Source organism: Ciona intestinalis, unplaced genomic scaffold (genome assembly GCF_000224145.3).
Source record: "Ciona intestinalis unplaced genomic scaffold, KH HT000022.1, whole genome shotgun sequence".
In the NCBI taxonomy this organism is placed as follows: Eukaryota; Metazoa; Chordata; class Ascidiacea; order Phlebobranchia; family Cionidae; genus Ciona; species Ciona intestinalis.
In genome coordinates, this window is record NW_004190344.1 from 1 (window position 1) to 12,509 (window position 12,509).

At 33.0% G+C, this 12,509-nt stretch overlaps 2 protein-coding genes across 5 annotated transcripts in view; one reads left to right on the plus strand and one right to left on the minus strand.

The window, feature by feature from the left end:
- Positions 1 to 686: 686 nt before the first annotated feature.
- LOC100187199 lies at positions 687 to 3,057 on the minus strand. Its single transcript, XM_002130042.5, has 3 exons — positions 3,011 to 3,057; positions 2,505 to 2,706; positions 687 to 1,401 (listed from the first exon to the last, which is right to left on the minus strand). Exons 1-3 carry the CDS (start codon positions 3,040 to 3,042, stop codon positions 1,039 to 1,041), a joined length of 597 nt encoding a protein of 198 aa, XP_002130078.2. The 5' UTR covers positions 3,043 to 3,057; the 3' UTR covers positions 687 to 1,038.
- Positions 3,058 to 4,881: 1,824 nt separating this feature from the next.
- LOC100184804 (rho GTPase-activating protein 35) overlaps positions 4,882 to 12,509 on the plus strand; it is a 29,938-nt gene continuing 22,310 nt past the window's right edge. For all 4 annotated transcript variants that reach the window (XM_018814996.2, XM_026837814.1, XM_026837813.1 and 1 more), the window contains exons 1-8: positions 4,882 to 5,034; positions 6,179 to 6,346; positions 6,739 to 6,864; positions 7,970 to 8,128; positions 9,175 to 9,423; positions 9,949 to 10,120; positions 10,468 to 10,660; positions 11,659 to 11,890. In XM_018814996.2, the coding sequence (XP_018670541.1) occupies positions 4,969 to 5,034; positions 6,179 to 6,346; positions 6,739 to 6,864; positions 7,970 to 8,128; positions 9,175 to 9,423; positions 9,949 to 10,120; positions 10,468 to 10,660; positions 11,659 to 11,890 (1,365 nt within the window). In that variant the 5' untranslated portion in view covers positions 4,882 to 4,968. The remainder of the gene's footprint in view (positions 5,035 to 6,178; positions 6,347 to 6,738; positions 6,865 to 7,969; positions 8,129 to 9,174; positions 9,424 to 9,948; positions 10,121 to 10,467; positions 10,661 to 11,658; positions 11,891 to 12,509) is intronic.

Below are 12,509 nucleotides of genomic sequence, written 5' to 3' on the forward strand. Positions count from 1 at the left end.
ATATGACTATAGCGCGCACTATATACTGTTAGTGGGCGTGCTATGAGTAAAATAACGAAAGCAACGGTTCCAGAGTTATGAAATGAAATCTCAGCTTGTAGTACAACTGCTTCGTTGTATTTCCCATGCAGTACGTTTCGCAACTGACTTGTTCCTACAAAATTTGCTTTACACACATAGCAGCCTTATAGTCGTCACGACACTACGTTCGGGCATCTGGTATACTACATCTAATGACTTAAAACGTGAATGTTTAGATACGCTATTATATGGAGGATGAGCTGTTTCTAACGCATTACTTCCGCAACAACACATGAAGGGATGTGTATAGAGCAGCCATAGTGGCCTCGCCAAATATATCACAGACCCACGTATATATTCGTTAACTGCTATACATAGTTTTAATACAACATACAACGTGTATATAGGTAGCTGAATAAAACAACTAAAATTACACAAGCGGTCAATTCAGGTTTTATGGGGTTATTTTCGTTCGTCACGAGTAGATGCAGAAGGCCTTCTTACAAAAACTGCGGATGCTTTAACTTCTGTATTGCCGTTAGTGGTCTGTACGCAAATTCCTGGAGTGACTTGTATTTTGAATTTAAACTCCCATTTATACCTAAGGTGTGTGATTGGGTTTTGCTGCAAACTTTATTGTGCCTGCTTTATTAAGCTGGTGACACTTTTAACTATTTAGTTCTTTATGTTTATTGAGAGTTCAATATGTATGTACATCACCAAGCAAAACGAAAAAGAATAATTTTTAAAATTCGATCTACAGAACAATTTTCATTAATAGTGACATTTTGCGAATACTTACATTTAAAATTTAATCATCGCACAAAACGTTAGATACGAAACGGCATTTCCAAATTGGACAATGCTGGTCACGCGTATAAACGTGTGCGTATATATACTTTTTGGGTTATATATAGACTATGCGGGAGAAATATGAAGCTTAGTTTGTATCACGTACCAATTGGAATGCATTTAGTTGTTAAGTCACTTTCAAATAAAAGTTCCAAATCGTGGATGTCAATCAGTAGTGCATATTCTCGATTCTGGGGCGTCTGTGATTTCCCATCTGCTTGCCTTTTCTTTATTTTTGCTCATGTCCAAATTACCGTTAGCAGTGCAAAATAAGTATTTGTTTGACCGTAAGTGCTTTAACACGTTCTTGCCATCGATAGGATTTGTTTCCATGACAAAAACTCGTTTGTCGTTTTCGTCTGGGGGCTTCTTGACCGGATCCTTGCCTCTTGTTAATTTAAATTTCAACTTTTTCAACTTGCTTCGCTTCGGTTTCATGAAGAAATACTTCATTGGATCTTTACACGTAGAAACCCCAAATATCACATGGAAACTGCTGTCCGATTTCCAAACAGTCCAGGAACGAGTCTGATGACAAAAAATATGAAAATATGGTATATAGTACTGTGGGCATAACATGAGATACTATTAGCACATAAATCTGATATCTGCCGGTCGTGTTTTAAGCAATCAAAACGCCCTATTGCATTCATAAAGGCCACGGTTAGGTATAATATTATAAATACCTTTGTTTACTACGAAATGGGACGAGAGAAGAAACTAAAACATGTTCCATTTTACCCCAACCTCTTATATAGTATTGTTTGTGCCGAATAAAGCAAGAAATAGTTACAATGAATTAAAATGCTGTTGAACCTGACATGACAGCTGAATCCAATTTGCTATCATATATACGCAATGAGTCACATCACAGACATGAATTAGTTATGCAAATTGTGCAATGTAATTTCGTATGCTAGACGGGTTCCGGCCACGGCGGCTGTGATTCAGAACAAACTGTTTTAAGCCGTGGTCAACTCATTTATTAAAACTGTATTTGTATGCGACAAATTGTAATCACCGTGTATAAATCGGGTAAACGCAGTTTTATGACTGAAAAAATTCATTGATATATTTGTTTACTTTATAGGTCATTGCAAAAGTTTATAATCCCGATAGATAAAGTCCTGTTATACGTTTGAAAGTTAATTATCCTAACTGAGGATATATTTTCCGACCCATCATATTGAATAAATTTAAATAGTTTTTCCTCGCGTGGCGGGGCAACGGCAGTCAATATATCACGGTGTACTGTTTCACACTTTGTGCCTGCTTAAGAGTAACCACGCATGTAACTTTGTAGTCGATTATGTAGGTGATATGTTTCCGAGAATTACATGCTTTATCCACTCATTTAAATTCATTTCAGTTGTTTTACCGGCAGGGACATTCGCTGGACCGATATTATAGTGTAAACAGATATCCGACCAATACTTAAGAATTCTGCGTTATATCATTTTGTGCATATACAGCTTTCTGGTTTAGGATGTGCGGTTATATAAACAACATGTATGTGCAGTTACGAGTGTGGGCAAGTTCATGTAACCTGTCCAATGTACATGACAAAATATATGTGGAATCAGCAATAATAATTCTAATGAAAACCCTGCACTAAATTTGTTTATATTTACCTGAGTTTCAACACTAGCAGAAACTCGAGCGTTCTTCTTCAGCGCTTTTGGCCAAACTTTCATTGATGTTGTCTCATGTATCAACTCCCCGAAAAATTTGCCCCATTCGGTAATTTCGGTTGCGTCATCTTGATCCGGTGTTTTGACATCATGCACAGAATCTACGCCTCCCATGTTTTGATCTTTCTCTTTCTTACTGTATCTAGTATTATATCAAATTAATTTAATAAGGAGTATACGAGAGATATATTATTTATATCATCGTGGGGGAATATAGGACACCTTTTTATTTCATTTTTTGTCCTAATTGGTAGTAAACAAAGAACATTTAAAGAATTATAAAACTGCATCCTCACGACTTCCATAGATCTTTAATAAGTGTTTAAAACACGATCAGGATATTTGGATACTACGTACTAAAGATGCCCCATCTTATACCCTACAGTACTGTATATACCTGGTTTAATTGTAAACAAGTTATTGTACATATAAAAATTGTGACTAACTTCGTATAATTTACTTTGGGGTAAGATGGCATGCCGTTAACACCCAAATCTCCCTTTCTGGTCGTGTTTTAAACCCATTATAAAAACGGTCTTTTATAAGTGTCGCGGAGCTACGGTTGGTTAATCTTTTAAATATTCTTTGTTTACTAGCAAATGGGATATGAACATGTCCTATCTCACCCTATTCTAATATATATACTGTATTATCTTAGGTTAAAACATTACCAAATGCTGTCTGAACACTAAACTGTTTTGTGTATAGTTTGAACAATCGCTGTGTTTGTCTTACATTTAGATCTTGAGAATAAAATAAAGAAAAGGCAAGCAAGGCTCTAAACTTCACGCCAGGCTGAAGATATTCTTGTCAGCTCGGCCGGCGTGTTCTTTTCGTTACATTCTGTGCAATCGCTGCTTTTATCTGACAACAATTTCAAAGCGCAACGCGAAATTAGATTACCACTGCACTATGAATAATTTATAGCTATTTCAACCTGGCATGCTTCTTTAGCAGTTTTGACCGATTGACAGACGTTTTAAATAACTGTATGTTTCGTTCTATCCTTTCAATCTGGCGAATTAAGATCTGAAACCTACATATTTGTTGTTGAACAGCTGTATCTTGTAAATTCTCACACGATGCGACTACTTGCCGTTAATTGGAGGTCTTAAGGGAAATAGCTGCTGCAGCAATGGATCTGTGAATTTCTTTTAAGATATGTTCTTAAGATGCATATATGCTTATGTGTCACATGTTTAAATCAATGTCTATTTATCATTTATATACATTTGATATGTAGGCCCTATTGCTCTTCTTAGTTATATAAGAGGTAGGAGAAGATGGGACACCTGTACATTCAGTTTTCTCCTCCCATTTGGTAGTAACAATGAACATTTATTAGGAAGCCGTATTCTCACGACTCCCAAAGACCGTCTGTTTAAAACACTATCCGAATGTTTGAATATTATAGTAGGGTGGGGGAAGATGGGACACCTTTTCATTCTATGTTATCGTCCCATTTGTTAGTAAATAAAGAACAGTTACAGAATTATAAAACCGTATCCTCAGGACTCCCATAGACCGTTGTTAAATGTTTATAACCCGATAAGGATATTTGGATATTACGTATTAAAGGTGTTCGTCTTCCCCCACCTTACTGCTCATCGTATGCTGTACCTTTGTAATTAAAATTGCAGTAAAACTTGCGATACTTGCGTGTTTAATAGAAACGCCAACCTTGAGAATGTCTTGGTCCGCGTAAATTACACTTTAAACTAATGAGTGACAGCTCCGATATCAGCACTCAGATGAGCGACAGTCAATCTTGCCCACGCGTACGGTTATGGTCAAATAGTGGTTTGTAACCTAACATACATTTGGGGAGTAACCAAATGAATTTTTATTATTAAATGCATTCCTAATTTAGGGTTGTTGTAGAATATTGTATTGCATTTAAATGGTTTTTCCGTAAACATACGGAATTTATTATGATTAGTAAATGTACTAATTAACAATTTAAATTTTGATGTATTACATATTTTACAAAAAAATGCTGTTTTAACTTAGTTTAAACCTTACACTGAGAAACTAAAGCTTTAAGAACCAGGCCTGAGCTGTTCAATTTTTCATGTGCGAGACATATTCCGCCAAAACAACGTTCCGTAAAATCCGTCACGGAGTTCGACACCGTGACAAGACATCATTATTGTCCAAATAAAGATTTTGTTAAAATGTGAGATTGCAGCCAAATGTTTTTAGGTTTAAAACATCTTTATAAAATAAGCGTATGTTTTACGAGTTTTAGTTCACCTAAACAGCTTAAAAATGTAGCAGTCTGAAATATTTTTTGTAAATCGTGTGTGATTATTTTTTGTTTTACCCTGTTTTTATTAACTTTATAGGTATATGAGTGAGTGAGTATAAATGACTTTCGTTTTTATTATATTGCAACTGTGATGCGATGTCAAAAGAAAAGAGAAAGAGTGTATTCAACATTGCTGTTGTTGGATTATCTGGAACAGAACAGGTTTGTTGTGAATTCAGCAGCCATGCTTTTTGTCTGATACTTTTATTCGAGAAGTATTTACCTATGTGTGTGTATATTAACGACTGTCGTTTTATTGCTAATTTCGTTCTCTTTGTTATATTAATTAACTTGATCTTCGCATGTGCAAGACGGTTGTTTTTCGCGCGTGTGCTATTAATAAATATCGGCGTGAAAAGCACATACATTTTCAAGCCACGTTAGGAAATCCTACTTAATTTATTGCATATTTTTTTCCCTGTTTAGTTATTTGGCGTACGTAGAAAAATTATGGCGGGCATACCCAAAATTTTGGAAACAAAATCACTTGTGCTGCACCTGTCATGCTTTGCAAACTGGTCTACAAAACTTATTATTTTTTGGTGTTTATTTATTTTACTTGTAACTTCTACTGTGATTTACATTTTGGTTGAAGAAACAGAATGTTTAAGATTTTTTACTGTGTTTTTGTGGTTGCTGCACATATTTTTTTGTAGTAGGATGTGTAGTAAGGTGTTTAGTCATGTGATGGCTTGATGTTGATGGTAATGTGTCACAGTTTAGATGCAACATTGCACAAAACATAATTTGCCTGCATTGCAATACTGTTTGAGAGTTCATATATTTGAATTTACTTAAATTGCAAGAAATAGCTGAATAGTAAATAGTTGTGTTAGTTTTTGTAATTGGTCAAAATGTCTGTAACACCTGTTTTCCTGTTTCGATAAAATTGCCAGTATTTTGTGTCTGTGTGGTTAATTATTTTATATATATACATATTTTAAGTAAACAACAATTTAAAAGTCTAGTTAATGTGCACAAATTTGATAAATGTAACCTGTATCAAAAAGCCCATTACCTTTTTATGTTAAAAACCTTTTAGTCCGACATTGGTAAAAAACTTTTAGTCAATTTCCTGCATAACAGAACAAATATAAAATTAAAAATTTCGACTTTACTTTCATGTACATATACAAGATTACAAGCTGTTGGGAGATGACTGTTCATGCTGAAAGCTACAGTTGATGAAGCTACCATTGCTTTAATAGTTTAATCTTCTTAAAGTTCTTACAAAGGATTTTCATCTATTTTTATCTCAAGATAAATGAATATATATTTGCTTGATCAAGGCTATATTTAATCTCAGATAAAAGGTGAAAGTGGGGTTGGCAAATCATGCCTGTGTAACCGGTTTGTTCGTGAGGAAGCCGACAACTATTACCCTGATCATACCTCTGTCCTCAGTCAGTCGGATTTTGGTGGCAGGGTTGTCAACAACGATCACTTCTTATTCTGGGGTGACGTTACAAAAAAGGTAGTTTCACTGTTATATACTTGTCCTTGTGTTTTGTAAATATTCAGTTTAATTAAAATAAATGCTATATTTGACTATATTTGAAGATAATGTTAATTGTTAACTAAATTTTCAATGTTTTTCCCCCCAAAAAATTATTTTATATAAAGTTGGGAGGGAAAGAGGAGACACCTTTAGAACATAATATCCAACTATTATGATTGTGTTTTAAACATTTAACAAGGGTTTATGCGAATCCTGAGGGTACAGTTTTAAAATTCTTTGAATTTTCTTTATTTACTACCAAATGGGAGGTGAAAATAGAATGAAAAGTTTCCCATCCCCCACCCTACTATATGTATAAAGTATATAAATATATATACATTATACATACTCTATTTCTACTTTTTCAGGATGACAGTGGAATTGATTACAAATTTAATGTAATTGAGCAAACCGAATTTATTGATGATCAATCATATCAACCTCACCGTTCCTCATCAAATCAACTTTATGTTAAAAGATGTGCTCAAACCAAGGTAGGGAATCTATATATACATAAAGATTATATACATGCCCTATATATACATGCCCTATATATACATGCCCGTTACCTAAATATGTGGATCAGTTAAAACTGTTAGAGTTAAATGGTAACAGTAGAAAATAATTGATTTATTGTAGTAACAAAACTAAATTGTTTTGGGCTTAAACTAGGTACCTATATATTAAACTGACTGTATTAAATAAGGAATGTATGTAACTTTAACTATTGTGAAAATGCTTTAGCCAAAATGTTCTCAGAATATTATTAAAGTGGTGTAGACTTTTAACAATTTCAATGTATAGGCCTATGGCCCTATATATAGGAGGTTGGGGCCTTGGGGGAAGATGAGACACTTTTTCATTCTATTTTCTTGTCGGTTTTAGTAGTAAACAAAGAACATTCAAAGAATTATAAAATCCTATCCTAACGACTCCCATACACTTTTGTTAGTTGTTTAAAACACGATCAGGATATTCAAGTATTATGTGTTAAAAGTGTCCCATTTTCCCCACCCTACTCTAATCATTAAAGCAGAAGCAGAAATTATGACTTAAGTAGCCTAGTGGGTTGTATGGAGTAAAAGCAAGCCATATAACATGCATGATGCATGTGAATAAAGGTCCAAGACACTCTTCAGTAAATTGCTATTCTGATTACCTTTTGTCTAATGGTATATTGGTATTGATTTATTTGCTATAAGATGTTAGATGATGTCATTGCTTGCAAGAGAAGATATCTCATTTGGCTTAATGTTTAACCTATTGATTTTTGGACTTAGCTTAAACTGTAATACGGATTGTCACTACAAGGACGTAATCATTTTTTACCATTGTTTGTTTTGCTATTATTATTGTATAGCCATAAGGGGGATGTAAAAATTCAATGTTTTGGGCAAAATGGTTTCACAGAACATTTATATATTTTGACACACCGTTGTTTGGGCCTTGAAATTTTCATTTTTATATGAATAAGCTAACAAGTTGCTTTGTGTAATTGTGTATTACATACGATACAGACTACAGACCATTGTGTGGGTGATTCTGGTATCAGATTTTATGATTTGATTCATAACCCATGAATCATCACATGTTTTTTAGATTTCATCAGCAGAAAAAATGATGTACATTTGTACCGACCAACTTGCCATTGAGTCAGACTTCGACGTTAAATTGATGCCAGAAGGAAAAGTTGTCATTGATGGTTTCATCCTTTGTTTTGACGTCAGTTTTGTCAAATATCGAACAATAGATGATCAGGTCTGTGTTTTGTTGATTTTTCATTATGCCGATTCAATAAATAATTTTTTAATTTTGTTTTAGTGAGTGACACTTATAAAAATACATAGGCTATACGGTATAGCCTATACCTATAAAAAAAGTGTCAAAACAATTATTTAATAAACATGTACTTTTTAAATTTTATAAATCACTTGTATGATAAGTGATAACAAACAACCATTAAAATAAAAAATCAGATTATAATATAAAAGTCAGACAAATTACGTGAGTTTATAACATTGCGTGTGACACCATATTAACCTGTAATATATGTGTTGTACTAACCTTCTAAATTGGCTGTTACTCTTCATAATAAAGGCAAACAATATAACAAGCGCATGCTGGCCTTTATTATCTTCATAAACTGACTGTTTATATCCCCTGTCTAAACAATTGACTTCATGTTTGGCCTATGTCTCTAATTATGGTTTTGTATCTGCTGCTTATAATGATAAAAGTACAACACACTGAAATGTTATTATTAAAACTTTTTGTGCAATTATTTGTACTAAATTTTTGATATTCTGGCCAAGTAATAAATTTAATCATACTGTTCTTGTACTATGTCCATACTATATTCATACCATGTTCAATTGATTTTGAAATATACGCATTATTATTTAATGAAATCAAGATATCATAATGTATATCCGTGTTTAGATATTCTGCCAAGTTTTTTTCCTAAATGTTTTTCTTGTCGCATGATCGTTTTGAAATAAAAATGTTTGGTTTAGCAGTTAAGAATAGGAGTTAAAGCCTTAATAGGTTTGGGTTAATGTTTATGGCTTTAAAAGTCCATTTTAGAATGAATTACATCTAACACCTTATATGTAACACGTTATATAATACCTTGCCGATCATTGGGCCATCAATGTTAAAAATAAAGTAAGTTTTGCAAAAAGTGAAAAACTATGTATTTAGCCCATCTATCTGGTATATACATACATATATTGGGATACATACACTCTTGTTATTCTACTCAAGCCCGGCCGTTGCTTAATAACCATTCTTTCTTTTTTTCACAGGTTCGTTTTGTGCAAAACGTGTACCACTACCTTGCTAAGACGAAGAAACCAATTTTATTTGCGCTCACAAAATGTGACGAAGCCCTCAACCCATTTGTTGCTGAAGCGATGAAGTTTGCTGCAAGCTGTGGTGGAAAACGTAGCAGTGGGATACCTGTTGTGGAGACTTCTGCTTCAGAGAACATTAATGTTACTCAAGCATTTCTTAACCTCGCTCAACTTATTGATAAGTCTCGCTCAAAATCGAAGGTACAGTTTTATTTAAATTTGCCTACAAAATTATGAAGCTATGTCGACTTTACAAATATCTTGTAATAATTTGTAAAATTATTTTGTTTTTTTAATGTGAAAATTGTATTACACAATTGCTGTACTGCAGTGGGGTATAACAGTTAACTTACAATAGTCAACAAAATATTAATATACTATCTCATATTTCCATAATATTTTTTAACTTTATTCTTTAGCAATATTCTAATTTACTTTGGTACGCACTGTGTAAAACCACCCAGATAAGTTTAAATGAGTATCTAAATAATAAAAATAAAAGCACTTTAGAAAATAACTTGTGGTCATCTTACCCTGACCTACTATATCATTGTATGCTGATTCGTTTGCTTATATTTTAATGCACACGCACTTGCAATTTACCTCAAAAACTGCCGGAAATTACACAAATAGAATAATTCAAAACTTTAAATCTTTATAAATATATTTGTATATATTATATTTGTATATATTATGTTAAAAATAAAAATGCAACAACCATTCTAGATTGCTTCGTTTGAAGACGCAGCTCAAGTGAGAAAGGAATTGTTAAAAGATGCAAAGAAGAAGTTGGAGACGTTACTTGCACATACTGTGGTCAAATATGATGAATCGTGGACCACTGCAAGAAAAACACTTGAAAATGAGTTGGATTATCAACGCTTTGTGGATTTAGAGGGTAAAATGGAACAGCTGTTGTTGCCATTATAGTGTTTCAATCCGTGTGTCAGGGAATTATAATAAATGCACACTTTTATTATTTTTTTTACAATAATTTATATATTTATGTCTAGTACTGTGGGGTAAGATGGGATATGGGACCTTAAGCTAAAGCTCCTAAGCCTCATTTCCTGCTTACCTAGTCATGTTTTAAACAATTACCAATGATTTATTGGTAAAATACGCTCCATATTCTTAATACATTACAGTTTAAAGAAAAAAATCAAATAATATGCTGACCTTTTTGTTTACTTTAACCATAGTTGTTCTCTTGTGCAGTATTTAACCATATAATGCTACACACAGGTAAAAATGCTGCTTCCAAGATCTTTCGAAAGCATGTGAATCGGTTAAGAGACGAATACAGGAGTGAGCTACAAAGCAAGTACCTTCATTACCTTCCACGTGCGTTGAAACTTATTCTACCTAATGTTGTTTCATTGAGACCAACATGGAATGACACACTCCTGCTCATGTCAAAGAACCCGAAATTTGACAGGTTAGCCTTAAATGATATATATATATATATATATAAATATCGTGTATTACTAGTGGCACAGCCAGAAAAAAGGATGTTCAACCAAAAAAGGTTAAAATATTTTTTTTATTATTTTTTAAAAGTGTAGGAGTCGTTACTCCTGAGCCATCCCTCTTGGTTGCGTCACTGTGCCAACACAGTGCTGCCAGGTTTTGATTTTTCTTGAAACACGGATGTAAAATATCATTTATACCTTTTTTATGTTAACTGTACAGTCTGTACACCTCTGTGAGTGTTATGTATTTTCCTAAAATATCAAGACAAATATAAAATTAAAATTGTAAAAAGTTCAAAGTTTATAAATTATTTCTAAAAATGTGTTTACGCATATTTTACTCCATATTTCTTCTTTAACTGCATGCTACAGTTCTTTAGGGTCACCATCAATTAATGTACCACTTTCGTGCTTATCATTTTAGTTAATGAGTAACTAATTTGTCTGTAGATGTTCATATTCTACATTACAACGTAGATACATAAGTTGAATAGTGTACTGTCTATAAATATGGTTTGATTATCATTTATGTTTTAAAATAATTTTTAAACTTTCCAATTTGTGTTTTATTTTGTATAAATTTGTTTTATATTAACATGCACAAGTTGTATTTAATGTAAGCATATTTGTTTGCAACTGCTGTTAAAGATAATTCAACGTGTGATAACCCTTTATAACAGTAATGGTTTACATTAAACTTAAAAAATATAGTACTGTGAGAGTGTGGGGTAAGATGGGATATCAGTAACACTTACATCCTATATTTGCTGATTGTGGAATTAACAATGCTCTTTTACAGTTGCGAACTTGCGATAATACAGTTAATTTTGTAGATATTCTTTGTTTACTAAACCAAATTTGAAATAGAATGAGAAAAGTGATTAAAACTATATCCCGTCTTACCCCACTATACCATACTACATTCTGTTTTAAATTTTAATGTAAATGTTTGGTATTTTTTCAGTTGGATTGTTTCTTTGGATTCAATAAACTCAGATACCGGAGGTCGTCCCGTTGTTCCGTGGTACGAACATAAGCACATTAACTCCTTGGAGGATCGGAGGATTCCATACGAACTCCTCCTCACTCTGGAGGCAGAGCAGATCTTCCGGTTTCATCGCCAGGAGCTGGAAGTCGTTCAAAGAAGATGTGAAGTGAAAGATAAGTTCCGGGAGATGTTGGCTCACTCTCCGCAGGTGAGTTGAGACTTTTGGTAAATGTAAAATTTTGAAAGTTAAGTAAAATATAGACGATTGTTAAAACTCCAGATTCTGAGACAAAGCTGGTTTTTATAAAAAAAAATGGAAAATTTGGAGTTAAGTAGAAATATGGATAAATTTTGCAATTCATTCTTAACATTTCTTAAGCGTAGGGGGCTTGGCAAGAATTTTAGTGATAAATATATGAATTTAGTATATTTATATGCTTGCAAACACTGCACATTTATTCAAAGTTTATCCATAAATAAGAAACAGTCTTAGCAAAAATAATTTACAAAATAGGCACGGCATTTACCATTGAATAAAGCCTAGCCTTAAAAAGCAAATCATAAATTGTGGCAAGATGAACTGACATTTCCAGAAAAAGAAAATCAATAAACATAAAAAACATCCTTTCTTAGACATTTAACTTAAAATAATTGGCTTCATACCTTATTAATAAATAGGGCTTAGTGGTTGAATAGAAATTTTATTCTTTTATTCTATATGGGCGAGGTTCTTGCAAGTTAAATATAAATATGTAGAATATGAATTGAAAACTGTATATTGCCATATTTACTATGTTAGGGTTCATACCATTGCCAATGTATGCTAA